This window comes from Mya arenaria, chromosome 16, assembly GCF_026914265.1.
Source record: "Mya arenaria isolate MELC-2E11 chromosome 16, ASM2691426v1".
NCBI classification, from domain to species: Eukaryota; Metazoa; Mollusca; class Bivalvia; order Myida; family Myidae; genus Mya; species Mya arenaria.
In genome coordinates this window covers 35,056,935-35,084,388 of record NC_069137.1, presented here as the reverse complement: position 1 = coordinate 35,084,388, position 27,454 = coordinate 35,056,935, and the positions used below count along the sequence as shown (strand labels likewise).

Below are 27,454 nucleotides of genomic sequence, written 5' to 3'. Positions count from 1 at the left end.
ACGCCAATGGTGGTACACGTCATATGGAGCTTATTTCTTTTATCGTATGACTTTCGCCCCCAATAGTTATGGCTCGCACGTTATGTGTAAATCTGATTTTGACATTACGGAATAGATGTCGGTATCATGCTGCCGTAGATATGAAAGATATAAATGTTAACATTTTCAATTCACTGAAGTCTCAAATATTACCATATTTGGTATCAGATCAGGACGACGGTTATTTTACAAATCATTTCAATCTTCTCAAAAGAGAATTGGCAAATTGAAGAAGAGGTGCATTTTTCGGTGAAAATTGGAACGATTATTCATCGAATCAAAGGTACGAATGAAGTTATTAAATATTTTCTTAAGAAGTAAAGAGATTATCAGATAATAGTGTTTGGCTGAATATGACATCTTGAACAGCATCCGGATTAAGTTTGCAAATCCGGAATTTTTGCAAACTTAATTTCTTTGTTTTTCACCCAATGTTTTTTATTTGTGTATTATTATATTAACAGGTTTGGTAATACTAATAAGAGATATTTTTTATTCCTGATATTTGATTTGGAAATATGTTGGTTTTTTATAATTAAAGTCAACTTTTCCAATGGGAATCCCATTGTAAATTGGCCATCCCATTGGAAAATGGCTTTTTCAAGTTTTTCCAACTGGAAAACTGGCTCCATTTAAATTATGGTAGAATTTGGAACATAATTTTTCAAATGGAAATAGACTATCTTATTAAGAATATTTTACACTAACTACATGTAAAAGAATAAATTCATTAAAAAGAACCGATTGATTCATTTAAGGCATGTGTATGAATCTTTCCAGTTGGAGGATTCCCACATTCAAGATGGGAAAGTTATGAACATTGGAAAATTCCGATTGGATAATTTGATGAATGGAAAAATTCCATTTGGAGAAAAAAGTTCAGTTTTAAAATGGGAATTTTCCAATTGGAAGGACTGGTAGGATTTGGAATGGGAACATGTAGGAAATGGGAATAAAGAAAATTATTATCATAAAACATCAGCAAAAATGACATCTCATGCACCAGGCGATTGTAACCACAGCCCCCCCCCCCCAGGTCCGGGGGTATACCGGGGATAGCCGGGGAAATGGGACGTGTTTTACCTTCCAGGTGGCCCCGCAGTGCCGGGTGTATATGCGGTGGTTTTGTATTCGCACCAAATATAGCGGGAAATGGGCCTTACCTAGGGTCCCTGGGGTGCGGGGGCATTTGGCGGGGGGGGGGGGGTTACCAGCAGTTCGTCCCCGGGCTTGGCTGGACCAAAAGTCAAAGTCTCCGCTATTCCCCGGACCTGGGGGAGGGGATGGGGGACACAGTTACTTGGTATTTGGACAGCAATCTTTATTGTATGAAATTTTAAAATATTTAATATGTAAAAATAAACGACCAAAAGTGGATTCTTTGTTTATTATGTGTATCACAGAGTTCTAAAACACATTTTTTTATGATTCTCAGTCCAAGAGATCACCCTAGGGACCAATCGCTCGAATATGGTAACACTATTGGCCAAAAATGCAATCCAAATACCAAGTAACTGTGGGAGGGGCGTGGTTACAATTGACTTGTGCATTACATGTCCTTACCGGTCAACTGTCGACTTATCCATATTCCTCATCGCTGTTATACTATACAATGGTTAGCATGACGTCTAACCATCGCATTGCTTCATTAACCCTGTATCAGATAGTACAACTTTTTATCCGATTGAAAAAAAACACAAACAAAATATAAATCCAACTTTCATCAATGTCACAAAAACGCAGTCGTTAAGGTTACAAACCACCATTGTCATTTCCTCTATAATTCAATGTGAAATGATTTTTTAGACAACATTTAAAGGCATTTCGAGCGAATGCAGACTATGATAAACATATATATTCTTAAAGTACAAGCTTTAAATTACATTTAAAGCCAATAAAAAGGGGGGTCAAGTTATTCCTAAGAAAAATCTCTCCACTTGAAAAAAAACTCTAAAAATTGCACAGTCCGCCAAAACAATTCTTCCAAAATGACCTTTGAACTATAGGGCAGCAGTTTATGCTTAAATCTCTATTCTAAATGATAAATCAAGCAATAATAGATACTCAATGTATAAACGTTTCAGGAATAATGATATTTTTGATTTACAGTGTATTGAGCATGTGAAAACATGTCTATCAGTCATAAAAACATTATTTTTTATTGTGAACTTTCCACACAACGTAAGTACATATAACGCAATGGTGACGTCATACCTTAAGCTTGATTACATACATCTTGTCATTTAACCGATCATTTGCGAGGTTAAAGACAACTACAATTTTGTCAAGAGTTACCATTCTTAGCATTTATGAAGTTCTTTACATTGTGAAAATGTGGTTAATGCTCGTTTTTTTCTTGCATTTTGGAAAGTAGCCAGGGTCAGATAAATTTGGGTGTACCTGTTTGCGTACTTCTGCTTGAGTCCCGAGTATCATATAAAAGCCCTTGATCAATATGTTACGTACAGATCAGTTTCAGCCACAATTTGTTTGCAATATGAAGTCGAAGATATTAACTTTTTTTACACTTTTATCTTTGTTAAAGACCACATGATTATTTTTATATGTTGACACAAATTATAAAGGAGTCGTAGAGGTGATGTAGATATATTGTATGAAAAGGATTAATTAATGGTATTTATGAGTAAAATTAGTGAAGGAACGACTCGCCATGCTGTCATTATTTCATGTACATCGTGCTATATGAAATTATTCTCGTTCACCAGAGTGATGATGCTTTGCGTTCCCCATTTGATTTATCATTATCAAACCTCTGGTGAATGAGAATGTATGAATATGGTGATGATAAATCAATAGTTTAGAAAATAAGACATGTTTAGAATTTTGAAAAATAGAAGCCAACTAGGAGAATACTGCCATGAGATGCAATGTGCCAGGCCGCAAAAGTTATGAATGTTATATCAGTGAACATATTGACAGACAATTCGGATATTACATTTAAACAGGGGAAAGTAATATGAAAACCTGTCGCTGCCATAGCTAAATAATGTAAATACAATATTTGTTTCAATATAAATATGTGCTTATAACTAATTATCCAGTATGTGATTTCATTCATAGACCCCATAATATTTTCTTTTTATTTTTTTTATATTCTGATCATTCTTTTATTTCATTCTATTTATTTGTGTTTCACAGTAGTCCATTATAAAAGAATGGTCCACATTGATTTACGTGTGTCAATATAATTTATCAATCATATTGATGGCCTCACTTAAAAATGCCGAAGCAGTTTTTTTTTTGCTGTTTCGGATTTTTTACATCACTAAAATCAGTCCAGAGTTTTTGCCCTCCAAACTTATCATTTTGATAAAGGTTACCCAGGGTCAGTGTTTTTTAACACCTCTGTGATAATGATCTGTACATCGTATTTTCACTTGTTTTGTCGTTCTGAACATTTCCGAACGGATTAAGTATATTACTTTAAATATAGAAAAAAATATTTTATTGCATTTCTTTATCATAAGACACTTGAAATTTACATACAACATTGAACACTTCAAGATACATGGAATGATCATTTCAAGGCCAGAGTATGAAAAGTACCCCATGTTTCTATATTCATTTCTTCTTTTTAAGTTTATTTAATTGTTTGTACTTTCTTTGAGACTCATATGCTATAAACATGGATTGCTAAAATTTCAAATACATTAAATTATTATGTAAAACTATCACACTCTTATTTCAGCTGATACTTTGGAAGTTAACATGCACATTCCTCATTCTTATTCATGATTTTAAGAAGGAAAATTAAATCGTAAATACGTGCAGTTTAAATGTTTTCTGACAGGATAACAATTTTTATATCTCTTGAATTACTGCAACATAATAACGCTTAGTGAATAAGAGTTGTAATAATTATAGATATTGATACCTTACGTGAATAAAATTACCTTCATCATAATGCATAATGTTCTTTTCAACACAAACTAAAGGCATTTTATCAAAAAAGTCAATGTTATCAATTACCATATAAACGCGTTCAAAACATACCACAGGTGCAAATTTGCATAAGTGGCATAAAAACGCAACGTATCGTAAAGAATAGATGATAAAAATGTTTCATGATGTACTTCATACGGACATAAAATACTACGCATTTCAAAATGCAGGAACGTGAAAATGCAAATATACTCTCTGCATCCTTATTGTGGTTACAGACAAGCCAACTCAAGATGGGCTTCATAACAAGCCCACAGACGGGCTCTAAAAAGTCAAGCCAGGGCTCATTCATCCTCATTATGGCTACCATCAACCTATCACAGTCACCACAGACAGATTGTTCTCAAGTCCACTGTGTGTCCAATAAACATTTTGTGCCAAACAAACAATAAAGGGGCTCTATAAGGCTCTATATATGAAGTACCCAATTGACAGTTAAGTTTTGTAATACGAGTACGTGAGACTAAACGTTGTGAAAAGATATAGCATTGCTGCTTGGCCCAAATCCCACATGATAACGATGATTTTAAAAAACGGTATACCGGCTAAAATTCGAGCCAAGCGAGTTCGAGCCAACGGGGTGCAACTAAATTGATACGCAAAATTTCATATGAGAACATTTACCTTGTGTTATTTTTTAAATGGTTGGCTGTTGTTATGAAAAAGAAATGCAACATTATTGCAGATTTCATAGGTACGATCTGGATCACTCAACTATAATCTCCTGATTACGTTTTTTGACAAAAGAAAGCAAATGGGTAAATAAATATTTACATGGAAATATGATAAAAAAATTATGCGTTATTGTTTACGCAAATACAATGCATGAAAATCAAAGTGATCTACGAAAGTATTGCTTAAAGGCCTGGGTTAATCCTTCTATAAGTGACCCCCCACCACCCCACCCCAAAATAAACAACAACAACAAAAAGAAAAAAAAGACGTGTATTGTACACAATGTCTGTGTATTGATCTTATCTAAATGCCTAATTGTCTTATCAGATATCTGATCTGAATATCCTGCTGTGCAGTTTTGGAGGTTTTATTATAGAAATGGATCCTAAAATTAATGGCCCTGAGCCAATACACAAATAAACAGGAAATTGGCCCCTACTGTGACATCAGTGCAGTTAGCATGAGATGCACAGCAGGGGATTGTCATGCCAAACATTCCTTAAACTAGGTCTTTAAAAGTAACACTGGTAACGGCGTTACACTGGTAACGGCACTACATTAACTATAAGAGGGAATGCTTGTCTTTCAATCTTTGAACGGTAAGATGCGTTACCTTTTTTCAACTCACCTGAGCACGAAGTGCTCAAGGTGAGCTATTGTGATCGCCCTATGTCTGTCGTCCGTCGTATTCGTCCGTCGTCGTCCGTTGTCAACAATTTGACTGTTAACACTCTAGAGGTCACAATTTTGGCACAATCTTAATGAAACTTGGTCAGAATGTTACCCTCAATAAAATCTTGGACGAGTTCGATATTGGGTTATCTGGGGTTTAAAACTAGGTCACCAGGTCAAATTAAAAGAAAAGCTTGTTAACACTATAGAGGTAACATTTATGACTGTATCTTCAGAAACCTTGGTCAGAATGTTAATATTAATGATCTCTAGATCAAGTTCGAATCTGGGTCCTGTGCGGTCAAAAACTAGGTCACCAGGTCAAATTGAAGGAAAAGCTTGTTAACACTCTAGAGGTCACATTTATGACTCTATCTTCATGATAGTTGGTCAGAATGTTTATATTAGTAATTTTTAAGTCAAGTTTAAATCTGGGTCATGTGCGGTCAAAACCTAGGTCACCATGTCAAATCATAGGAAAAGCTTGTTGGCATTCTAGAGGTCCCATTTATGACTGTATGTTCATGAAACTTAGTCAGAATGTATATATTGATAAGCTCCAGGCCAAGTTCGAGTCTTGGTCATGTGCAGTCAAAAACTAGGTCACCAGGTCAAATTTAAGAAAAAGCTTGTTAACAATCTAGAGGTCACATTTATAAATGTTTCTTGATAAAAGTTGGTCAGAATGTTAATATTTATAATTTCTAAGTCAAGTTAATATCTGGGTCATGTGCAGTCAAAAACTAGGTCATTAGGTCAAATCATAGGAACAGCTTGTTAGCACTCTAGATGTCACATTTATGACTGTATGTTCATGAAACTTAGTCAGAATGTATATATTAATTAGCTCTAGGCCAAGTTCGAATGTGGGTCATGTGCGGTCAAAAGCTAGGTCACCAGGTCAAATCATAGGAAAAGCATGTCAACACTCTAGAGGCCACATTTATGACCATATGTTCATGGAACTTGATCAGAATCTTATTTTTGATGATCTTTAGGTAGAGTCTGAAACTGAGTAATCAGAGGTCAAAAACCAGGCCACTAGATCAAATCATAGAAAAACTTTGTAAACACTGTAGAGGTTACATTCTCTCTTTGATCACCATGAAACTATGTCAGAATAATTATCCTCAGCTCTTTATATAACTTATTATTAAAGAAAATACCCTTACTTAGGAAGAATAAGAACAACGCCGAATGATAGTCAAGTTTATTAGGGCTGCCACGATACGCCAATTGAAACATTTTTTATTCAAAACAGCAAACTGCTTAAACAATTAATAGATAAGATGATATCATATGTTGACCAGAACATATCTAACTAAAAACAAATGAACCAAACACAACAATAAAACCATCACTCAAAACTTCTATATCTTTTTAGTCTTTAACTTTGGACTAGAAATATGTAAACAATTAACACTAAGACCACACATAGTTATTAGACTGTCTCAAGCCTTCGTTACTTAGTCACGTTTCTGACAGTTTTTCTTACAAAAGAGTAACCTGTCTACAAGATCTGAAGCTAGGCAAGATCTCTGGGCGGTAACTATATCTCCCGCTGTGCTGAACACGCGTTCGGATGGTATTGACGTCGCTGGGATGCAAAGCCGAGCTTTAACTAGATTGACAAGTAAAGGAAAGTAGAAGCAATGCTCCTTCCACCAAACAAGAGAATCAATTTCAATTTTTATTGGTTGGACCATTTTGTACTTGGTATTCTCCTCATCCAGCCTCTCATAACTATATTCGGCTTATTGTTTATCATTGCGTAACTATAATGGAAAAAAATATTAACTGTTACGTTTAATAACAATACTATAAACTGTAAGAAAACACAAAATTGATCGGTAACAAATTGATCGGTACGGTACGAACGGCGATCCGGAGACCCGGGTTTTAGGGATATTGCGCCTACATGACTGGAACAGGAAGTAATCGATTATTGAATCTGCACACGTCAATTTTTTCATAATCCAAATTATGAAAAGACCGATAAGTTTTGTAAATTGAATTTAATGGAAAAAAACCGGTACGCTAATGTTGTACCGCGGTACGATTTTTTTTGCTTCGTACCGCGATATACCGGTATACCGGTATATCGTGGCAGCCCTAAAGTTTATATAGCTTATTCCGTCGTGACATAATTTGGAATACAAATAATTCTCATTTCAAAGAAATAACTTAACACATAATGTATAAATTCGCCATATGCTAAACATCAGTGTTAAATAAACTAAGTACTCATCAATATAATAAGTTGTACATATCAATAACATGATAAATGTGATGCACACATACAATATCACAACTTAAAATCATCATGTCTAATACAAATAGCAACATAAAGACACATATTGAACCTAGTACAACAAAAATAACACAAATATCTAAGTACCATCACAATGCTTCCATGCAAAACAAATGGAAATTCTTATTCAACACAACCAAATAAACGTCTTTCATAATGCAGAATAATAAAGGGTTGGGTGGGTAGGTTAAATTGGAAATTATTCTAAAGTCAACTGACTGTCATGACAACTTAGAAGATCGAATGACAAAAACCGCGTAACAATTTACCCAAGAAATTTTATTCAAGCGCGAATGAACAGCCAATCAAAATTTCGTCCAATGAAACTCAATGTAAAAATTAACTGCATCAAACCCGGATGAGACAAAGTGAAAGTAGATATGTAAATCCGGATGCACCAAAGAGAAAGTAAATGTCGCAATTAATTATTTTATATTTAAAATATGCCGTTTGTGTTCATGAAGTCTATGTCAAGTTTGAAACTGGGTAACCTTAGTTCAAAAACTAGGTCACGAAGTCAAATCATAGAAAATATTGTTAAAACACTGTTGAGGCCATATTTTCTACTTTATCTATATGAAACCTGGTCAGAATGTACTTATTACAGCAAGGTAAGGTTTGCAACTGGGTCATCCGTGATATTGAAAAAATCATCTGGATATTAAAAAAACAACTTGGTCATTACGGATCTAAGTAATATATTTTTTAATTCCAGCAGGTATAAATGTTTTGATTCCATACCTCATGATTATATGCAGATTTATTGAAAATATACTGTAATTTAATAAAAAAAGTCCTTCCGTGATGCAGTCAAAAGTATGTATAATAAGTTTTCAATGTTTCGTGCATTTTCATGTAGAACAAGTGTTTTAATCACACTCACTGCTAAAATACATTCTGAATTAAATGAAACAATTTTCATGTTTATACTCCACCCATGACAAGAACAGAAAATAAAAATGTACAAACAAAGACAAGTACGCATCCTTTCTAAGGTAGCAGACCACCAGACTGACATTTCAAATTCTCTAAATCTGTAATACCCTCAACTATAATATTTAACATGTAGCATTGAAAACTAGTCCTAAATTTGTTTTAATTAAGTCGCCTCTCGTTGCACTATCCATCGCCCTAAAAAACACTTATTCCCTCCCCCTTTCACAATTGGCCTTGCCCTGAAAACACCTAATTCACACTTGAATTGGAACAGATAATCGATACAGGGCCTTCATGGCCCTCTTGTTTTATAAAAAGGTACATTTACTTTGAATATATCCCCAATGTCAAGTTCACAATAAACCATTGGTCGCAATTTAAAAACAAAACACATACAAAGTGTGTTGGTTGGATTATTTATACACTATAACCTCTTAATCAAGGAATTGAAAAGAGACTTACCACTACGTCAACACTATCAGCTTGCTGGTTTACTTGACACACATTTTTCTATGGACTAAAAACAAGTAAAGATGGCGGTAAAACCCAAAAAAACATTTAGTGTAAAGAAATCAAGTCAATTCAGTGCCCTGTAAATCTTAATTCTGCTGCAATGAAGTTTATCTAGTGTCAAACATACCACAGTAAGACACTTCTACATCCAACTCAGTTCAAAATAATCACAAATGCAGCTACATTGAAGTCCATCATGTGTCAAGCAAACACCTAAGCAGCATAAAAATCGGTATTCTTAACCACAGATCGCAGATTTTCATATTTCCATTCGAAATTTTATGTTTTATGGCTAAAAGTGTTACTAACTGTTTAAGAAAAATGCATAAAACATCAATTTTTGACCTGAAAATGAAAAGCTGAGATCTGATTTTTTGTCAGCAGTCTTATATCACTGGTTTCCATGCATTTTCGCATAAAATAGCTCGTTCCAGGACAAAATATAAAAAGAAAATGTCAAAACGTTCAATCTGTGAGAGTACAGCTTTAAATGACAAGGTTCCAATTCTAATGAGTCAAAACATTGTGTTAAAATTGTATTACGATATGGCTTTTTCAGTACAGTTTGATTATATTTGCTGATGATGTGATCAATAATGTATTATTTTTAAAAGCAAATATATTTTTGGCTACTCTGATACCAAATTATTCACGAAACGAAAAATGAATAAAATAAAGGTTATTTCTTGGCTATAAATAAATCAGTATAAATGCCAATCATATCAGTGGTCGAAATTAGCACATCAGAAGCCCAGAAGCCCGCAAGCCCTGCAGTGGTAAAATGCTTTCAGGGCTTGCTAAATTCTGCGTTTTAAACAGCAGGGCTTGTTAAAAAATGTTAAGTAAAATTTAATAATTTCTTGTCTAAAATGCACTTTTCAGGTGAATTTTAGTACTCTTTTTCAACTATATTAAAAAGTAAACTTTTCACCAATTTAGGAGGGGGGGGGGGGGGCACGCATTGTCTCACCTTCCCTCTTAAGCTGCTAGTGGGAAAAAAAAGAATCCTGTTTTTAAATAAATTTGCACCGGTCAATTGTAACCACGGCCCCCTTGGCCCGCTATACTGTGAAAGCGGGCTAAATTGGGAGTGTTTAAAATTATCTTCCACATTGCCGAGTGAATTCGGTGGATTTGTTTTCACGCCAAAAATATATGGAAATTGGCTTAACTAGGATGTCACCACGGGGGCATTTGACGTGGATTTACCTGGGATTGGGTGGACTGATTAGTGATAGTAAAAATCCCCGCTATTCCCCTGAATGGGGGGAGGGGAATGGTTACTGGTGCATTACGAGTTGACTGTTCATAAATTCAACAAGCAACATAAAAAGATCTATGAAGAAATGTATGACTTACACATGGGTGAGATATCCATTTAGCAAAACGTAAGTGTCATTCATTTTCTGCAAAGCTCAATAAACAAATTCGTCTGACAGAATTTCACAGCCGATAGTATTGATTACAGTAACATGTTTGTGGTAAACCGGTTTGAAGTCACATTCAAATACACTCTAGTATTAATAATTAAACAAATATTTGCAATGTAACAACTTGCACAACTCATATATTTATTTTCATCAGTATCAATTTATAGCATCTGGTCAGCTCTAACTGGTATCACGGACCTAATTTTGTTTTAAAAAATCACGTATAACAGTTTTCAAGACTGAGGGAGTGTGTATCAACCAGATATGAGTTTATTGTACAAGTTATAGTGACTCGCTCATGGTTTGTAAAATGTGTTTTTATATTGTTTTTAAATACAAAATAAAGTGTATCAAATAGTCATGAGTGTAAGAACTAAGATACTCACAATGAAACCCCTCAACAAATGTTGATATATGCTTAAATATTGTCTTTGAAGTCAATATTAATGATTTCCCAAAACATTGCTACTGCAGTAGAGCAATTCAGCAAAAGGCTGAAACGTGATTGGTTAATTGACAGTAAGGCATGATACTTTCAGGGTATTTAATAAATGATAGAATACCCAATAAATTATGTATGAACCCCTATTGCTGAGTGGTTATGCTATCGGTTTTCTTCTTCTTTTTTCAACAAGCGTAGGTTCGCCCCCGATTAAAACCAGATTTTATTTATATACGTTCACTTTATTTTGTCCTGCAATTACGGTATCAATTAAAGAGTTAAGTTAACATAATTCAAGTGTTTTCTGTTGCATTACCTGAAATATATTTTATATATATATTAGGTTCTCTTGCCTTTTCAAACATGACGTCAATGGGCAATCTTGGCTTCCTTCCCCAAATCAACTCATATGGTGATACTCGAGTGGCTTCATGAGGGGTGTAATTATATGAGTACACAAGACTACTCACATACCTCTTCCAATCAGTCTTCTGATCTTCCTTCAGGGTACCAAGCATTGCAAGCAAAGTCCGGTTAAACCGCTCTGGACCTGCATTACCCTGGGGATGGTATGGTGTGGTGTGACTCATTTTCAATGTTACTCACGTTACCCTTTGATGGTTCTAATGTGAGATAATCAATGCATAAAAGTGTAAGAGGGTAAGAGGTGTTAATATTAACAAGTGGTGCTTTGTCTATCCTTCCTTGCCTTCTAATATATCTATCACACTTACTGATCCAGTTTTTTTACATCTGACGTCATACCTGGCCAGTAATACCTCTCTCTCATTAAAGCGCATCGTTCTCTCCTGTCCTGGATGTCCAGACAAATCATGAATACCAACCAAGATATCTTTCTGGAACGACTCTGGTATTACTAACTGTTCAATTTCATCGTTTCGATCATGTACATTCCTAAACAAGATTCCTCTCTTGATCTTAGTTCTTAAATTGTTTCTTCATAGTTAAGTCATGGCCGTGCATGAAGTCTCTGGGTAACCTTTGGTCTATGACAGCCTTTCTCCATCTCTCAATCAGAGGATCTGCTCGCTGTGCCCTTCTAATTTCTCTCATTTTCTTCTGAGCCAGAGGTTGGCCCATATCTTAAGTTGCTTCCAAGATGTTCATCTTCATAGGTAGAGTGTCGACATATGGCACTGCAATCATATTACAAATGGCCTTTACAGATGGGTCATTCGCACTCTATCTATGTTGTCCATGTCGATAAATCCTCCCATATGGATACCTGCTCATGTCATCAGCGTCCTGGTTCTTTAACCCTGCTCTGTAATGGATGTCGAACGAATACTTACCAAGGGCTGCAGCCCATCGCTGTCCAGTATCATTAAGCTTGGCACTTGTGAGTACGTAAGTCAGTGGGTTGTTATCAGTCAGGACAGTGAAGTGAGACAAGGTAAGGTAACTTTTCGGTTACCGCCCATTTCAGAGCTTAAAACTCCAACTTGAATGCGCTGTAGTTTCGTTCAGACTTGTTTAAGGCTCTGCTGGCATACGAAATAACCCTCTTCTTTCCATCTTGCAGCTGGTACAACACGGCACCTAATGCTTTACTCGATGCATCTGTGTGTAATTCAAATGGCAAATGAAAGTTGGGGTAGGCCATTATGGGTGGAGAGGACAAAAGCTCCTTCAGAAGGTCGAAGATAGCTTGCTCTTTCTCTGTCCATTTCCACTCAGGCTTTGGTGTCTTGGTCCCGTTCTCGGTGGTAGTTGGAGGCAGTAGCTCATTCAATGGTTTGACAATGTCGCTAAAACTCTTAATTAAACGGCGATAGTAACCAGCAAAGGCGAGTAAGGAGCGAAGTTCATCAGAGTTGGATGGAACTGGCCAACCTTTCACATTCTCGATCTTTGCTGGATCGGTTTCGACTCCATTAGCACTTAACACATGTCCAAGAAAGCTGACGCTTGGTTTAAACTTTAAAGAAAATACATTTCTCCAGTGCTAATTTCAGGTTAGCCGCGTGGAGTCTGGTAAGTATGATGTCTAGACGCTCCAGGTGTTGTTCGTAGGAGTCACTGAAGATAATTACATCATTTAGATATATGAGGCAAATACTCATGTTAAGATCTCCTAGTATTTTTAGCATAATTCTTTGGTAAACCGCTGGACTATTGGTCAAACCAAATGGCATTTTACAATATTCGTAGTAAGCCCATATTACCTAATGTAAACGCAGTTCGCTCTTTGTGCAACTCTTCAACTTCGACCTGATGGTACCCAGACTTCATGTCCATAGTCGTAAACTAATTTGCGCCATGAAGACTATTGAATATCACTTCCATGCGAGGCAGTGCGAAGAAATCCTTAATAGTGATGCTGTTGAGTTGTCTGTAATCGACGCAGAGTCGCAGCTTTCCATTCTTCTTCCGAACAAGTACCACGTTCGAGGTATATGGTGACTTCGATGGTCTGATGACACCAGACGCTAACAGTTGTTCAATATGGTTGCGTACTTCTTCGATCATTGATGGTGGTATTCGGCGGTGTCTTTGCTTGAATGGTTATCAGTTATTAAATCAATTCTGTGTTTTATCAGATTGCAAATGCCAATGTCAGTTTCACCGGTTGTAAATATTTCCTGGTGTTTCCTGTAAATTCATTAACTCTTGTTTCTGTCCATCATCTAGTACATTTGATTCATCAATGTTTAAATCATCCAATAGTTTTGTCCTATCTTTTGCAATCTTCTCAAAAACTTCTTAGGCTACAGTAGCTGGTTGTATTTCACAAAATACTGCTCTTGGTTGAATGACAAGAGGATTTGTAGTGGTGTTTGACAATGTTACCCTTACTTCTTTCTTCTTTTCCCCTGTATAATGTATGACAGTAGGTGTAACATCTATGGATGGTGTAGAACAATCATCACACTCTTGAATGATAGCAGTGGTGGGACAATATTCAAGTTCATGGTCAGTGTAGCCTATCACCTCAGTGCTCTGATTCGGGTTCAAAATAATATTCTCAGTAGTAGCGCATTTAACTACAGCTAGACGATTCTTGTTCTTCTTAAGTTCTCTTTTTCTTACACTCATTGTGCGGAAGCTTAAGTACCATGACGAATGTAAAGGAGCTTCCTGTAAGAATCTTTCACCAAAATGTGTTGAACAATCCTTCATTAGTTATTGGAGTATATTCGTTCCTTATATGACAGGAGTTCTAGCTGAATACTTTGTGTCCGGTGTAACTAGAAGTAAGCAAGGTAGTGGTTTGGACTCTGGTAGGCCATCAGTAGTAAATATTGTTGTTTCAATATATCTTTTGTAAGGTAAATTTTCTCCATCGGCGATGTTCAATAAATCACCAACTGGTTGTATTTCTATAGAAGGAAAATGTTCATGGTAAAATTATTCTGAAATAAGACTAACAACACTACCCGTATGTAACAATGCAATGGTTGGGTGGTTGGCTATTGTGATGTTTACTTCATTAGTATTTCCAATCAATTTGGGATCAGACAAAAGGGTGCTCGGGTTCGATCCCCCAACTCGGGCACTTAAAAGTTTGGGCAGTCTTTCTTGAAGTGTCCCTTCTCCTTCTTGCAGTATGAACAAACAAACTGGGCAAGTATGGTAGGGCAGTCTCTCTGCATGTGCCCTTTCTTATTACAAATGAAACAACTTCTTCCATCATTGAACATTACATTTTCTTCATCATTGTTTTAGTAGCCTCTCTACCAAATCCTTGTCATCCACCACGTCCTTGTCCTCCTCGCCATCTTCCCCGGTATCCCCCTCTTAGAACATAGACTTCTTGATGTTGCTGCTGCTGTTGATGTGGCTGCTGTTTTTGTCCCTTTTCAATCCTATCAATCCTCTCCGTTAATTGTCTTAAAAGTTTGACAATTTCGCTGTCTTCTTCTTTCGGGGTATTTACTTCTGGTCTACATGGCTTCCTCTCCGGGCTAGAGTTCTTTTGGTCTATTTCTATTATTCGGAGTTCTTTCCTAAACCGATCATAGTCACTTATCTTGTCACACTGATATGTTGACATAAGTCTAATGTCCTTTCGGAGTCCAGAGTGTAAAACCTCTTTAAATACTAATGTGTCACTAGTTTAAAAACCTCCAAGCTCGACAGCCTTAAAGAACAAATCATCTAGTCTTGTCGCATATGTTTCCACTGATTCCCCACTCTTTTGTTCACATGTGTAAAATCGTTTCATTATGCTCTCCTTCGTTTCAACTATTCCATAAGAATTCTCTAGTTTCTCCAGAACTTTATTCAACTTTATCCCTTGACCTTATCTTCTTATCTTATCCACTGCTGCTCTTTTTGTTGAGCGTCGAATTCCGAACATGATTTGTTCCTCGCAGTAACTCCTAGCATTTATTATGCACTCAATTTCGTATCTAAAACTATCCCAATTAGCTTCTCCCTTTCCTTCTTCACCGTAAAATATGCTCAACTTTGGGTAAGAGTGGTTCGGTGTTGGGTCAGCCTTCACATCTTTGACTATTGTGGGTTCATGTTTCACCCCACCTAACACTTCTATGAGTCTGGCAGCTCTTTCAGGATCTGATACATCTGCCTTCAACTTCAAACTCCTAAGTAAACCAATCATTTCGCTTTCTTCTTTGGATAATCCCCCAGAAGCTTCTCCTTCCTCAGGCGCCTCTTCTTTAGCTGCAATGACTATCAAGTATTCACAGTTTATATTGATAAAATTGTTCAATAAATTAACACAGTTCATCATCTTTTCAAAGAAAGTGTTAAATAAAAAAGAGTCATTTACTTCACAATTCCACTATTAATTTCAAAAAGTGTAATCACATCTTACACAGGGTAATCAATATGCTATCCAAAGTAATCAATGTGCTCTAATACAATGGAACGAGCAAAATTGAATAAAATAAGATCACTTCCCAAAATTAGCAAACACCATGTGGGTGTTCTACGTATCACACGAAACAAATCAAAGTAAGTAAATAACAAGACCAGTACTTATTCTCAGCCTTAATGTACCACTTATTGTGCTAAGTCAGAAATCACAAATCACCAAATCTGCACAAGTACAAATCACCGTAGGTATTATGAAAATATTTCAAAAAAATATTATTTCAAATTTATTTATTTCATAAATTCAAATAAAATATTAAGAATTTAATCATCAAAGTTATAAGAGTATGGTTATCCGGGTATAAAAACCAAGGCAAGTCAGGTTCTGAAGACTTGTAATCTGTAAGATATATTATATACATAAACAATGTAATCAAGACACATACATATATAAATAGAAGATGGGATAAAAGACTGCTAGTGGCCTACATGTATCTGGTATACAATATAACAAATAACACACGATGACATGTACAAACATGGCATACAATGTAATACAAAAAACATATAACCACAATTACAAACGGTCAAAGCAAATACAAAATATTGTACAGCGTATACAACATATAACATTCATACACTGTACTTACCAATATGTGGTATTGAAAACTGCTTCAGTACACCTCCCCTCACTCATAGTGATTGTAATGGTTAGTCTCTAGAAATTAAGTTAAAAGAATAGTAAGTGTACATAGATTAAATGATCAGTGAAAAGATCAATTGTTATGTTATAGAATTATATACCGCTTTTCGAATTACACCTTATTTCGGACAATCGCGAATAAAAGCGCTACACAAAATAACATATATCATCTCAGCGAGAACACAGGCAAATACATGGATAAAACTAGGAATGCATACCTTGAAACAAACCTCCAAAAGACTCGCATGGATTTTAATGTTACTAAAATAAGACTGCATGAAGCACGTCTTGACTGCAGAAAATCGTGGAAACAGTGAGCGAAATATCCACGAACCAATCATAAGAAAGGTTACATAAACCTTTGACCAATCAGATTCCTTGAAAGTAAACCATGCTGAACTGATGATTAAAACAGAAGTATTCCAAATGATATCTTTAAGTAAAATCGGTAATGCACAGTCCGGTCCTATAATCATCGGTCTGGTCACAATACAAGTATACATCATATGATTTTATTTTTTTTTTTGCTTTTCTGCTATCTTGTAGGATGACTGACCTAGCTTCTACAATGTAGTAAAGAGACTATGTCAATAGGCTATATCAATATCGTTTATTTTGTAATGCAAGATACACTAGCCCAATATACTGGCGATATTTTTTCTAAAACATGTACCCAACTCTGACTTTATGATTAATTGTGTTTGTGGTAAGCTTTTCATGGGCTCATGGTGAAGGATATGTAATAATATCATACTGCAGAACAGTGTCTATGAAATACATGATTATGTTATAACATTTCACAAGCCTCATTATTAATTTATAACATCTTCATTGAAAATAAAGATAATGTTAAAATTTAAGTGTAAAGGTACTTACAACCAAAAACAACATTTTCAAGCGTAAGACTAGTTTAATATTTGTCCCAAAATGAAAAACTAGTCGTTCGTGACCACATCTTAATCGATTAAAACAAAATGGCCTCTGAGGAGAAGAAACCAGGTTAAAGACATTAAAAAAAATGGAAGTTGTGTCACTGGTTGAGTTAGAATACTTCAGGTAATTTTTGATATAATTTATTGCATTAAAATACATTAAATGATGGATACAACGTCAGGACTCAGGTACAGTAAACAATAATAACACCATAACAATTAAAATATATTCCTAAGGAAATTGATAGATATTTTAACAGATTTAGGAAAGTGGAAATATTTTCCTATTTAAATTGTTTGTCTGAATTTCCAATTGAATTAAGCCCATCGCCAATGTTTCCAATCGGAAGATTCCAATTGGATATGATTCCAATTGGAGTTTTCCAATTTCCTGATTTTTCCCATACTGTATTGAATAATGGGAAGGTTCCAATTGGAAAAATTGGTCGATGTGATTTCTTTTTCCAAAAAATGATAAAAGGTACACTAACCGCACTTTTTCAAGTTTACATTATAACTATTGACAATAATGATTGTGATTTATTACTCTCTTTTTTTTAAATGTGGGAGAATTTTCCAACACAAACTGTTGGGCTAATTTTCCAATTGGAAAATCCATTTTCCAATGGGAAGGCCATTTCCCAATGGGATTCCCATTGGAAAATTTGACTTTATATGCCAAAAAGACATATTTTTAAATCAAATATCAGGAATAAAAAATAACTCTTATTAGTATTACCAAACCCGATTCAATAAATCAAAAACTGTAACATTGGGTGAAAAACAAAACAAAATAAGTTTGCAAAAATTCTGGATTTGCAAACTTAATCCGGATGCTGTTTTAGGACGAGTGTATTAAGAGCTTGCATAGGATTGATTTTGGAGACCCTACGTTCGACGTTAAGGTCACTTTATCTAGAAAACGGAAAAAAAACAGTCGAAACTAAATAGTTAGGGTTACATATTGTGACTCAATTTTGTATGTAGGCACGCACAGTTTTTGTAGACTTATCGTGGAATTGCGTTAAGAGTTCCTTGGGTAAATGTTAATGAAAATAGAAAAACGGATGAGACTTAATATATTTATTTTGGGTTGACATTTTCTTACCAATTCTGGAATTTACGAACACATATTGAGACCTTTCATAATAAGTTTATGCTGAAGAAATATTTTAATTTATCCTTATAATCAACTCATTTGACTCTATTGAATAGAACAATATTAATGCAAAAAACTACAGAAACAAGCTCAGTAGCAAAAGTTTAAAATAGTAAAAATATTACACATGACATATGACCTTATAAGAACCGGTCAGTCAGCCCCCGAATGTATTTTGGACCGATGCATTTGTGGACAAGAAAGGAGTTTGTGTTTCAGTTTGATCCTGTAGGTTTTATTCGACTCCAGATTTGATTTTGCATGATGTGCTATCCGAATAAAATCAAAGCATGCAAAAATGCCTAAAGGTCGAATATGACCACTATGCTAACAGATTGGGACTATTATCTCTTTCATAAGGTACTCGTAGAAATCATCCAAGGAAACACAACACTAAAAAGGTTATGTCACTAGTCGTTATAAAATACACAATATTATTCAACCAGTTTCGAAAACATGTTTGAAAACGATCCTTAGATACTGAACGTCTCAAATTTATTATTAAGATAAGTGTCAAGAGTAGATTTACTTTCTTCTTCTAATGTTTTCGTTCGATAATACAATTCGTTCCGTCACAGGCTTTCTGTCAGAGGTTTTAAAATAACATAATGTATGATATTCATAGATGAGAAATGACATACTTAGTGTTCAATTAATGGGTAAATATCAACGAAGCAGTCGAACCACGCTATGTCGAAGTCATCGGGACCTATGAAAAGGTTCGAGATAAAGAATATTCGATATATTCGAAATACAAAACATAACACCAAACCCAACACATTGAGTCTGAATTATGTCTAATTACATCCGCAATTGAATCGATATTGTTGTATTGTTTCGTCGTGAAACACCAAACTTATTATTGAAATTAATAAATTGAATTATTTGTGTCATTTTTTATATCATGTTTATTGATTACGCAAACATTGATATAAAACAAACACATACATGACCAACGATATATCACATATGACAGAAAGTTTGATTCGTGATTCATGATATAATACACAGCAATGTACTTGTAGCGCATTCCCAAAAAAATCTTTTAAGTACTATAATACATAGGATGAGATACAGGATTCAGCAATAAATGTCTCTTTGATCAAACACATTAACTTAATTATTTACACTAAGCAATCATATAAATAAATAATTAATTGTTTTCACTATGTCAGATCAATTATTAACACTTAACCACTTAAGTATAATTTCATTACACTTACCAGTGCAGATTTCGTTTTATTGATTATTTTTAGGTCAAAATGGTGTACACTAAAACACATGGTACTTATATAAGCGATCTACTGTCATTGTAGCCCACTTGTATTTCAAGAGATTAAAAGGATGATTTATTAGGTTTTGTAACCAATATACGTTCTAAAATTGTATACTAATTTAATCACTTTACACAATGTAATTTATATCAAAACATTAACAGAACGTCATAACATTTTATGTTGCAGAAAAATGCCAGGAATAACAGAAGAAGACCAGAAAGCAATGATGAAAGCATGTAAGGAAGAGGGTCTTCCTGGTTTAAAGCAGGTTATTGTAGAGAACAGTAACAAGTGGGAGAAAGAACCGGTACGAATTGCAGTGACAGGAAACTCGGGCGTTGGGAAATCCAGTTTTATCAATACTTTCCGTGGACTAAAACCTACAGATCCCGATGCAGCCGCAGTCGGAACAACAGAAACTACAATGGAAGTGAAGGCATATCCACATCCCAAGCACAAAAACTTTGTCTTGTACGATCTCCCCGGTGTGGGAACGCAGCAGTTTCCTCGCGAGTCCTACGTAGAGGAAGTTGACTTCAACAAGTACGACTTCTACATGATACTGTCTGCCACTCGTTTTACGGAAAACGATGCGTGGCTCGGTCAGAAAGTAAAGGAGCAAGGGAAGAAGTTCTTCTTTGTGAGAACAAAAATCGATTTCGATATGTATAACGAAAAGAAGGATTCTGGGGAAAACTTCAACGAAGAAAGAAGCCTGCGGAAGATACGAGAAGATGCGGAACGCAATCTTCGAGGTTTGAACGCAAAAGTTTATCTGATATCAAATGAACTTCGAAAAATAAACCTGTTTGACTTTGATCGATTAATGCAAGATGTGATTGAGGGAGCTCCGCAAGTGAAGAAAGAACCCAAAACGCAATCATATAAAAGGTATTGTTGAACTCTTCCTATGTACCAAGTTTGGTACACATAAGTCAATAACAATAAATATATTCGGTTCCAGCCGTTGTTCCATTTTTAGTTACAGTTGCCTTGACATTGACCCTAAAGGCCCCAAACGCATTCCCATGGAATATATTATTGTTACGTTGTCCTTTCATTGGATTGCGTTTGTGGCCCCTTGAATCAAGGTCAAAGTCACTGTTACTTATAATAGGGCAGCGGTTGAATTAAAAATAAAAACACTTTTAATTGACATTTTGTGACCAAACTGGATATATTGAAATAACTTATGGAGACGTTTCATGGATTACGTTTTTGGCCCCTAGGGTCAAGGTCACTGTTACTAGAAATCAAAGAACAAGTGATCAAATTTGCCATATAGGATGAGTGTATTGAGAGCTTGCATAGGATTGATTTTGGAGCCCCTACGGTCGAGGTTAAGATCAGAGTATCTATAAAACGACAAAAATGGTTGAAACTAAATAATAAGTGTAACATATTGTGACACAATTTTGTATGTAGGCACGCACAGTTTATGGAGACTTTTCATAGAATAGCGTTAAGAGTTCATGGGGTAAATGTTACTGAAAATAAAAAAAACGGATGAGACTAAATATATTTATTTTGGGTTTACATTTTCTTACCAATTTTGGAATTTACGAACATTTATTGAGACCTTTCATGGGATTGTGTTAAGTGCTCTTTGCGTCAAGGTCCCTGTTACTTAACATATAAAAAAAACTTTTGAAACTGAATTTCTTTAGTCAGAGTAAACTTATGGACACCTCTCATTGGCATGGGTTTGGGGCCCTTTGGAGTAAATTCAAGGTCAATGTTACTAAAGTTTACAAAAGAACCCTTGCAACTAAATATTCTCAATTGGGAATGACATATTGTGTATAAAGGAAGAGTTTATGTAAACTTGAATTGCGTTCGGTAACCCTAGGGTCAATGTCAATGTCACTGTTACTAGAAACAGAAAAACAGTTGCAACTAAATAACCTAAGATACAGTTCTATTTTTGTAACTTTTCGTAAAATATTTGTAAAATAAAAACGGTTGATGGAAATTTTATATTAACACACGCTGAATGTCACTCATTGAAAGCCTAGTTTCTTCGCATTCAATTCCGTGAAATATTGATGTAAAACAAAACTGTTTATTCAATGCGACCAAATATTCATTAAAAATTAATATTTTGAAGTATTAAGTATTTAAGTTAAGATTTTTGTGCATTGACAAAATTGAATAATATTTATTGAAGACTACGAAAGCTCATTTAAAAGCCCAGTTTCACTTTGGGTAATACAGAAATGTATGGGAAATACCAAGGTAATCACGAACTCGACCACTCACTTACAATATGCTTATGAGGTAGAGGTGGGCGGAACAAAGCTTGTAAACAGTACTGGACGGTACACTTCGATAAGTTTACAATACTAAAACATACTGGGTCTTTAGATTAAATGTTTATTAAAGTAGTCTTAGATCAGTTCTTATATCATAGACAAGAAGTATATATATGAAAACACGTAAATTTGGCACTTTTGTGAAGCTATCTTTGACACCAGGTTAAACCATGTCCAATACGTTTTATGGTTATAGAAAAGTATACTTGTTAAATGCAAACAATATAATTGAATAAGTTTGACAAAAAAAACAATGCTAAATGCACGTGTTTTTAAGAAACCCATCATTATGGTTTACTTTGGCAACCATCTTTGGCGCCATTCTGAAAGTGATTTGGTCCAATTACTGGTTTTATACTTAAAAGAATACTTTGATTAACAAATATACCACAAAACTATTTTCTAACAAACCATACATGCAAACGGACAAGCTCATGAGAAAATGAAACATTTTTATACATTTGTCAGCCTTCTTGGACTCCATTTTGAAAAACAATGATATATATGTTTTGTATTTCCATTTACGTAATATTTTCATTTTAAAATTAAAAATGTGATGACTTAGGACTATATGTCAATATCCATGCACATATGTGAACTCAAGGTATACATTTGAACTTAGTGGCAGCCATCATTGACTCTTTGTTCAAAGAGGCACAGTATAAGTTTATGCTAAAGAAATATTTTAATTTATCCTTATAATCAACTCATTTGACTCTAATGAATAAAACAAAACGAAACATGATTTCTGTAATAAAAAAATAGTAAAAATATTACACATAACATATGACATTATAAGGACCGGTCAGTCAGCCCCCGAATGTATTTTGGACCGATGCGTTTGTAGACAAGAAAGGAGTTTGTGTTTCAGTTTGATCCTGTAGGTTTTATTCGACTCCAGATTTGATTTTTTATGTGCTATTCGAATAAAATCAAAGCCTGTAAAAAAGCCTAAAAGTCGAATATGACCACTATGCTAACAGATTGGGACTATTATCTCTTTCATAAGGTACTCGTAGAAATCATCCACAACACTAAAAAGGTTATGTCACTAGTCGTAATATAATACACAATATCATTCAACCAGTTCCGAAAACAAGTTTCAAAACGATCCTTAAATACCGAACGTCTCAAATATATTATTAAGAAAAGTGTCAAGAGTGGATTTACTTTCTTCTTCCAATGTTGTCGATCAATAAAATAATTCGTTCCGTCTCCGGCTGTCTGACAGAGGTAACATAATGCATGATATACATAGATGAATAATGACATATTTAGTATTCAATTAATGGGTAAATATCAACGAAGCAGTCGAACCACGCTATGTCGTCGGGACCTATGAAAAGGTTCGAGAAAAAATACATTCAATATAATTATTCGAATACAAAAAATAACACCAAACACAACACATTAAGTCTGAATTATGTCTTATTACATCCGCAATTGAATCGATATTGTTGTATTGTTTCGTCGTGAAAACAGCAAACTTATTATTTTAATTAATAAATTGAATTATTTGTGTCATTTTTTCATATCACGTTTATTGATTACGCAAACATTGATATAAAACAAACACATACATGACCAACGATATAACACATATGACAGAAAGTTTGATTCGTGATTCGTGATATAATACACAGCAATGAACTTGTAGCTCATTTTTTAAAAAATCATTTAAGTGCTATAATACATGGGATAAGATACAGGATTCAGCAATAAATGTCTCTTTGATTAAAAACATTAACTTAATTATTTACACTTTGCAATCATATATATAAATAATTGTTTGTTTTCACTATGTCGGATCAATTATTAACACTTAACCACTTAAGCATAATTTCATTACACCTACCAGTGCAGATTTCGTTATATCAATTATTTTTAGGTCAAAATGGTGTACACAAAAACACATGGTACTTATATTAGCGATCTACTGTCATTGTAGCCCAATTGCATTTCAAGAGATTAAAAGGATGCTTAATAAGGTTTTGCAACTAATATACGTTCTAAAATTGTATACTAATTTAATCACTTTACACAATGTAATTTATATCAAAACATTAACAGATCGTCATAACATTTTATGTTGCAGAACAAAAATGTCAGGAATAACAGAAGACGACCAGAAAGCTATGATCGAAGCATTTAAGGAAAACGGTCTTCCTGGTTTAAAGCAGGTTATTGTAGAGAACAGTAACAAGTGGGAGAAAATACCGGTACGCATTGCAGTGACTGAAGCTCGGGCGTTGGGAAATCCAGTTTCATCAATACTTTCCGTGGATTAAAACCTACAGATCCCGATGCAGCCGCAGTCGGAACAACAGAAACTACAATGGAAGTGAAGGAATATCCACATCCCAAGCACAAAAACTTTGTCTTGTACGACCTCCCCGGTGTGGGAACGCAGCAGTTTCCCCGCGAGTCCTACGTAGAGAAAGTTAACTTCAACGAGTACGACTTCTACATGATACTGTCTGCCACTCGTTTTACGGAAAACGATGCGTGGCTCGGTCAGAAAGTAAAGGAGCAAGGGAAGAAGTTCTTCTTTGTGAGAACAAAAATCGATACCGATATGTATAACGAAAAGAAGGATTCTGGGGTAAACTTCAACGAAGAAAGAAGCCTGCGAAAGATAAGAGAAGATGCGGAACGCAATCTTCGAGGTTTGAACGCAAAAGTTTATCTGATATCAACTGAACTTCGAAAAATAAACCTGTTTGATTTTGATCGATTAATGCAAGATGTGATCGAGGGAACTCCGCAAGTGAAGAAGGAATCCTTGGTTTTCATTTTACCATCGCTTACCGAAAATGTCATCTTGGAGAAAGAGAAAGCTCTGTCTAACAGAGCCTTAAAAATGGCTATTGCGGCAGGTATTGCTGGGCTTACACCATTGCCAGGTGTGAGCGAGTTAGTCGACATAGCAATCCTTTCCCATGAAGCGGAGTTTTACCGGAAGCAGTTCAATCTTGATGAGAAATCGATAAAGGAATATGAGACGGAATTTGCAATAAACATTGATACCCTAGGCTTGATTACGCGTCCGATTGTCTTTTCAATAATTGATTTATTGAAATTATGTGCCGTTGCAGTTGCTGGAAAGGGTGGTAAAATCGCTCTTACGATGGTCGTTGGGCTTGATACAATTATTGCTGGAATAACTGCCTTTCAAAATACACTTGCATTGCTTCAGGATCTTTTAAAGAAATTGAAAGAGGATGCCCTAAAAATCAACTATGTAATAGCAAAACGGTTGGCTGAATCGATTCCAACAACGACACACACGCGTAGTCATAAAATAAAAGGACGCCTTTAGACACTGGTCTAGCAGAACATTTCTGTTCCAAAACAGTGTTGATCGTGTATGAAAAGAAAGTGGCATTGTGCTGTTCTTATGTTAAATGTTAATTCATTTTGCTATTTTTATGAAAATTAATAATTTTTACGCTATTATTTGAAAGCAATACTTAAATAAAATGGTTTATTTTTTGTGATATAAGCATTATTCTTAACAGAAGGTGAACATGAACTAGCTATGCATACTTCATATACATAGCCATTCATTTAGTTTCGTATTAATGAAATGATTGGATGACCTTAGATATTTTGTTTATAACTATTTTTAGTTAAAATATCTCAAAAGGTATGTTTATGGAATTTACTTTAAACGATTTTGTGTCTGAAAACAATCGTTAAATGTAATAATGTTTTAGTTATTTGGGGATGAAAAGTACAGAATATCTTGCAAACAATTGTTCTGTTCAGTAGAGTATATGTTTGCATTTTCTAACTGTTGAGTATTTGTTATGCTTGTCGAACGCATTTGTCTCATAAATAGGTTTGATGTGGAAATAAAATGATCACTTCTCACTCAGTTTATTTCCTGACAAAATTTTGCTGGACTATATATATATATGCGAATAAGAGGTATCGGCCACAGTAGGTGTTTATTTCACTATCGTTTTACCTTAATTTAATTGGAGTTAGTCAAATGATGATAAAATCATCCGCATTGTTTTGTGATAAGTATGCATATTCTTGATGAACCTGGTTATATAACAAGTTTGAAACGTCGTAACATGCAACTTATAAATGCGAAATGGAATTTCATTTGTTCGACCTGTTCATCGAAGCACAAAAAAACAGGTGTCGTGACCTTTAGTGTTATTTATCTTTAAAAAGACATCACGTTTGGAATAGGCTTGCTTATCAAACGTTTCCTGACGCATAGTTGCATAGCCCTGCTTAATGACAAAGCATTCAAAGGAAGACAACTATTATCAAGTTATGAACAATCGGACCAAAGTGTAAAAAGCATGCCAATATCCTTGTACCATAATAGTTGCTTGCTAAGCAGCCAAGTTAACATCGCGTTGAAAAGTTCAAAGGTTAAGGGTCAATACCATTCAGTCTCTCGATTAGAGAAACAAACAAATACATTTGACGTGAAAAGATTTTCACATAATCGCATTCATAGTAAATGCCGAATTTTTTTTTTGTATTAGCTAAATGAGCATGTCCGTAGAGTTGGAAGGTGGTCAAACAAATCTGAATCGGCAATTACCAACTGGTTAGCAGTTAAATATTCGCAAATAATAGCTAAATATCAATACAACTAGCAACTTGCGGGTAATTAAATAATCGATTCTTAAAACTACCAAATACTTTCCAATTTTACCATCATTGTTCACATCATATGTTTTGTTTTCCATATGGCTTTTCGCAATTAATCAACTGGGAATCTTCGAACATCCAACTGGCGAATGTAGAAAATACACTAAAATAAAAAATTGTTTGTAACAGTAGTGGGGGGAGTAAATTAACCAGGAGTAAATTAACCAGTTTTTTTTAAAGCAAATCTCCACTATGGTACACGAGCTAACCCTTACTCGAGTCCTTAACCTCGACCTTAACCCTAGAGGTGGGGTGTATATTGTCATACATTACGAGCGCTATACCAGGGGAGGCAACTGCATACTCCGATTTCGCTTTACGCGCAATAGAGTCGCTTAACTTAGATACATCCCTTACGAGCTCTGCCGGTCATTGACTCGGTATATAACTGGGATATAAGTCAGCAATATCATCAGTGTACCGTTGAACATGGTTGACACAGAAAGGGGTGATATTTTACGACGATATTATTTTAACAGTAGAAACCCCGCCGCATTTGCTGGACCTCAGAAGCTGTTTGATGCGGTTGAGCAAAAGCATCCTGGAATTTTTACGAAGAAGTACGTTAAACAATGGTTAAATGATCAGGACGCCTATTCTCTCCAGAGACCGA

At 35.0% G+C, this 27,454-nt stretch overlaps 2 protein-coding genes across 2 annotated transcripts; both read left to right on the top strand.

Annotated features, from left to right (window-relative positions):
- Nucleotides 1-161: 161 nt before the first annotated feature.
- Nucleotides 162-24,602, top strand: LOC128222401 (T-cell-specific guanine nucleotide triphosphate-binding protein 2-like). The gene is made up of 3 exons (XM_052931380.1): nucleotides 162-322; nucleotides 20,039-20,743; nucleotides 24,260-24,602. The coding sequence occupies exons 2-3, from the start codon at nucleotides 20,043-20,045 to the stop codon at nucleotides 24,450-24,452; spliced, it is 894 nt and encodes a 297-aa protein (XP_052787340.1). The 5' UTR covers nucleotides 162-322; nucleotides 20,039-20,042; the 3' UTR covers nucleotides 24,453-24,602.
- LOC128221586 (T-cell-specific guanine nucleotide triphosphate-binding protein 2-like) lies at nucleotides 24,500-25,483 on the top strand. The gene has a single exon (XM_052930191.1). The coding sequence runs from the start codon at nucleotides 24,500-24,502 to the stop codon at nucleotides 25,481-25,483; it is 984 nt and encodes a 327-aa protein (XP_052786151.1).
- Nucleotides 25,484-27,454: the final 1,971 nt, after the last annotated feature.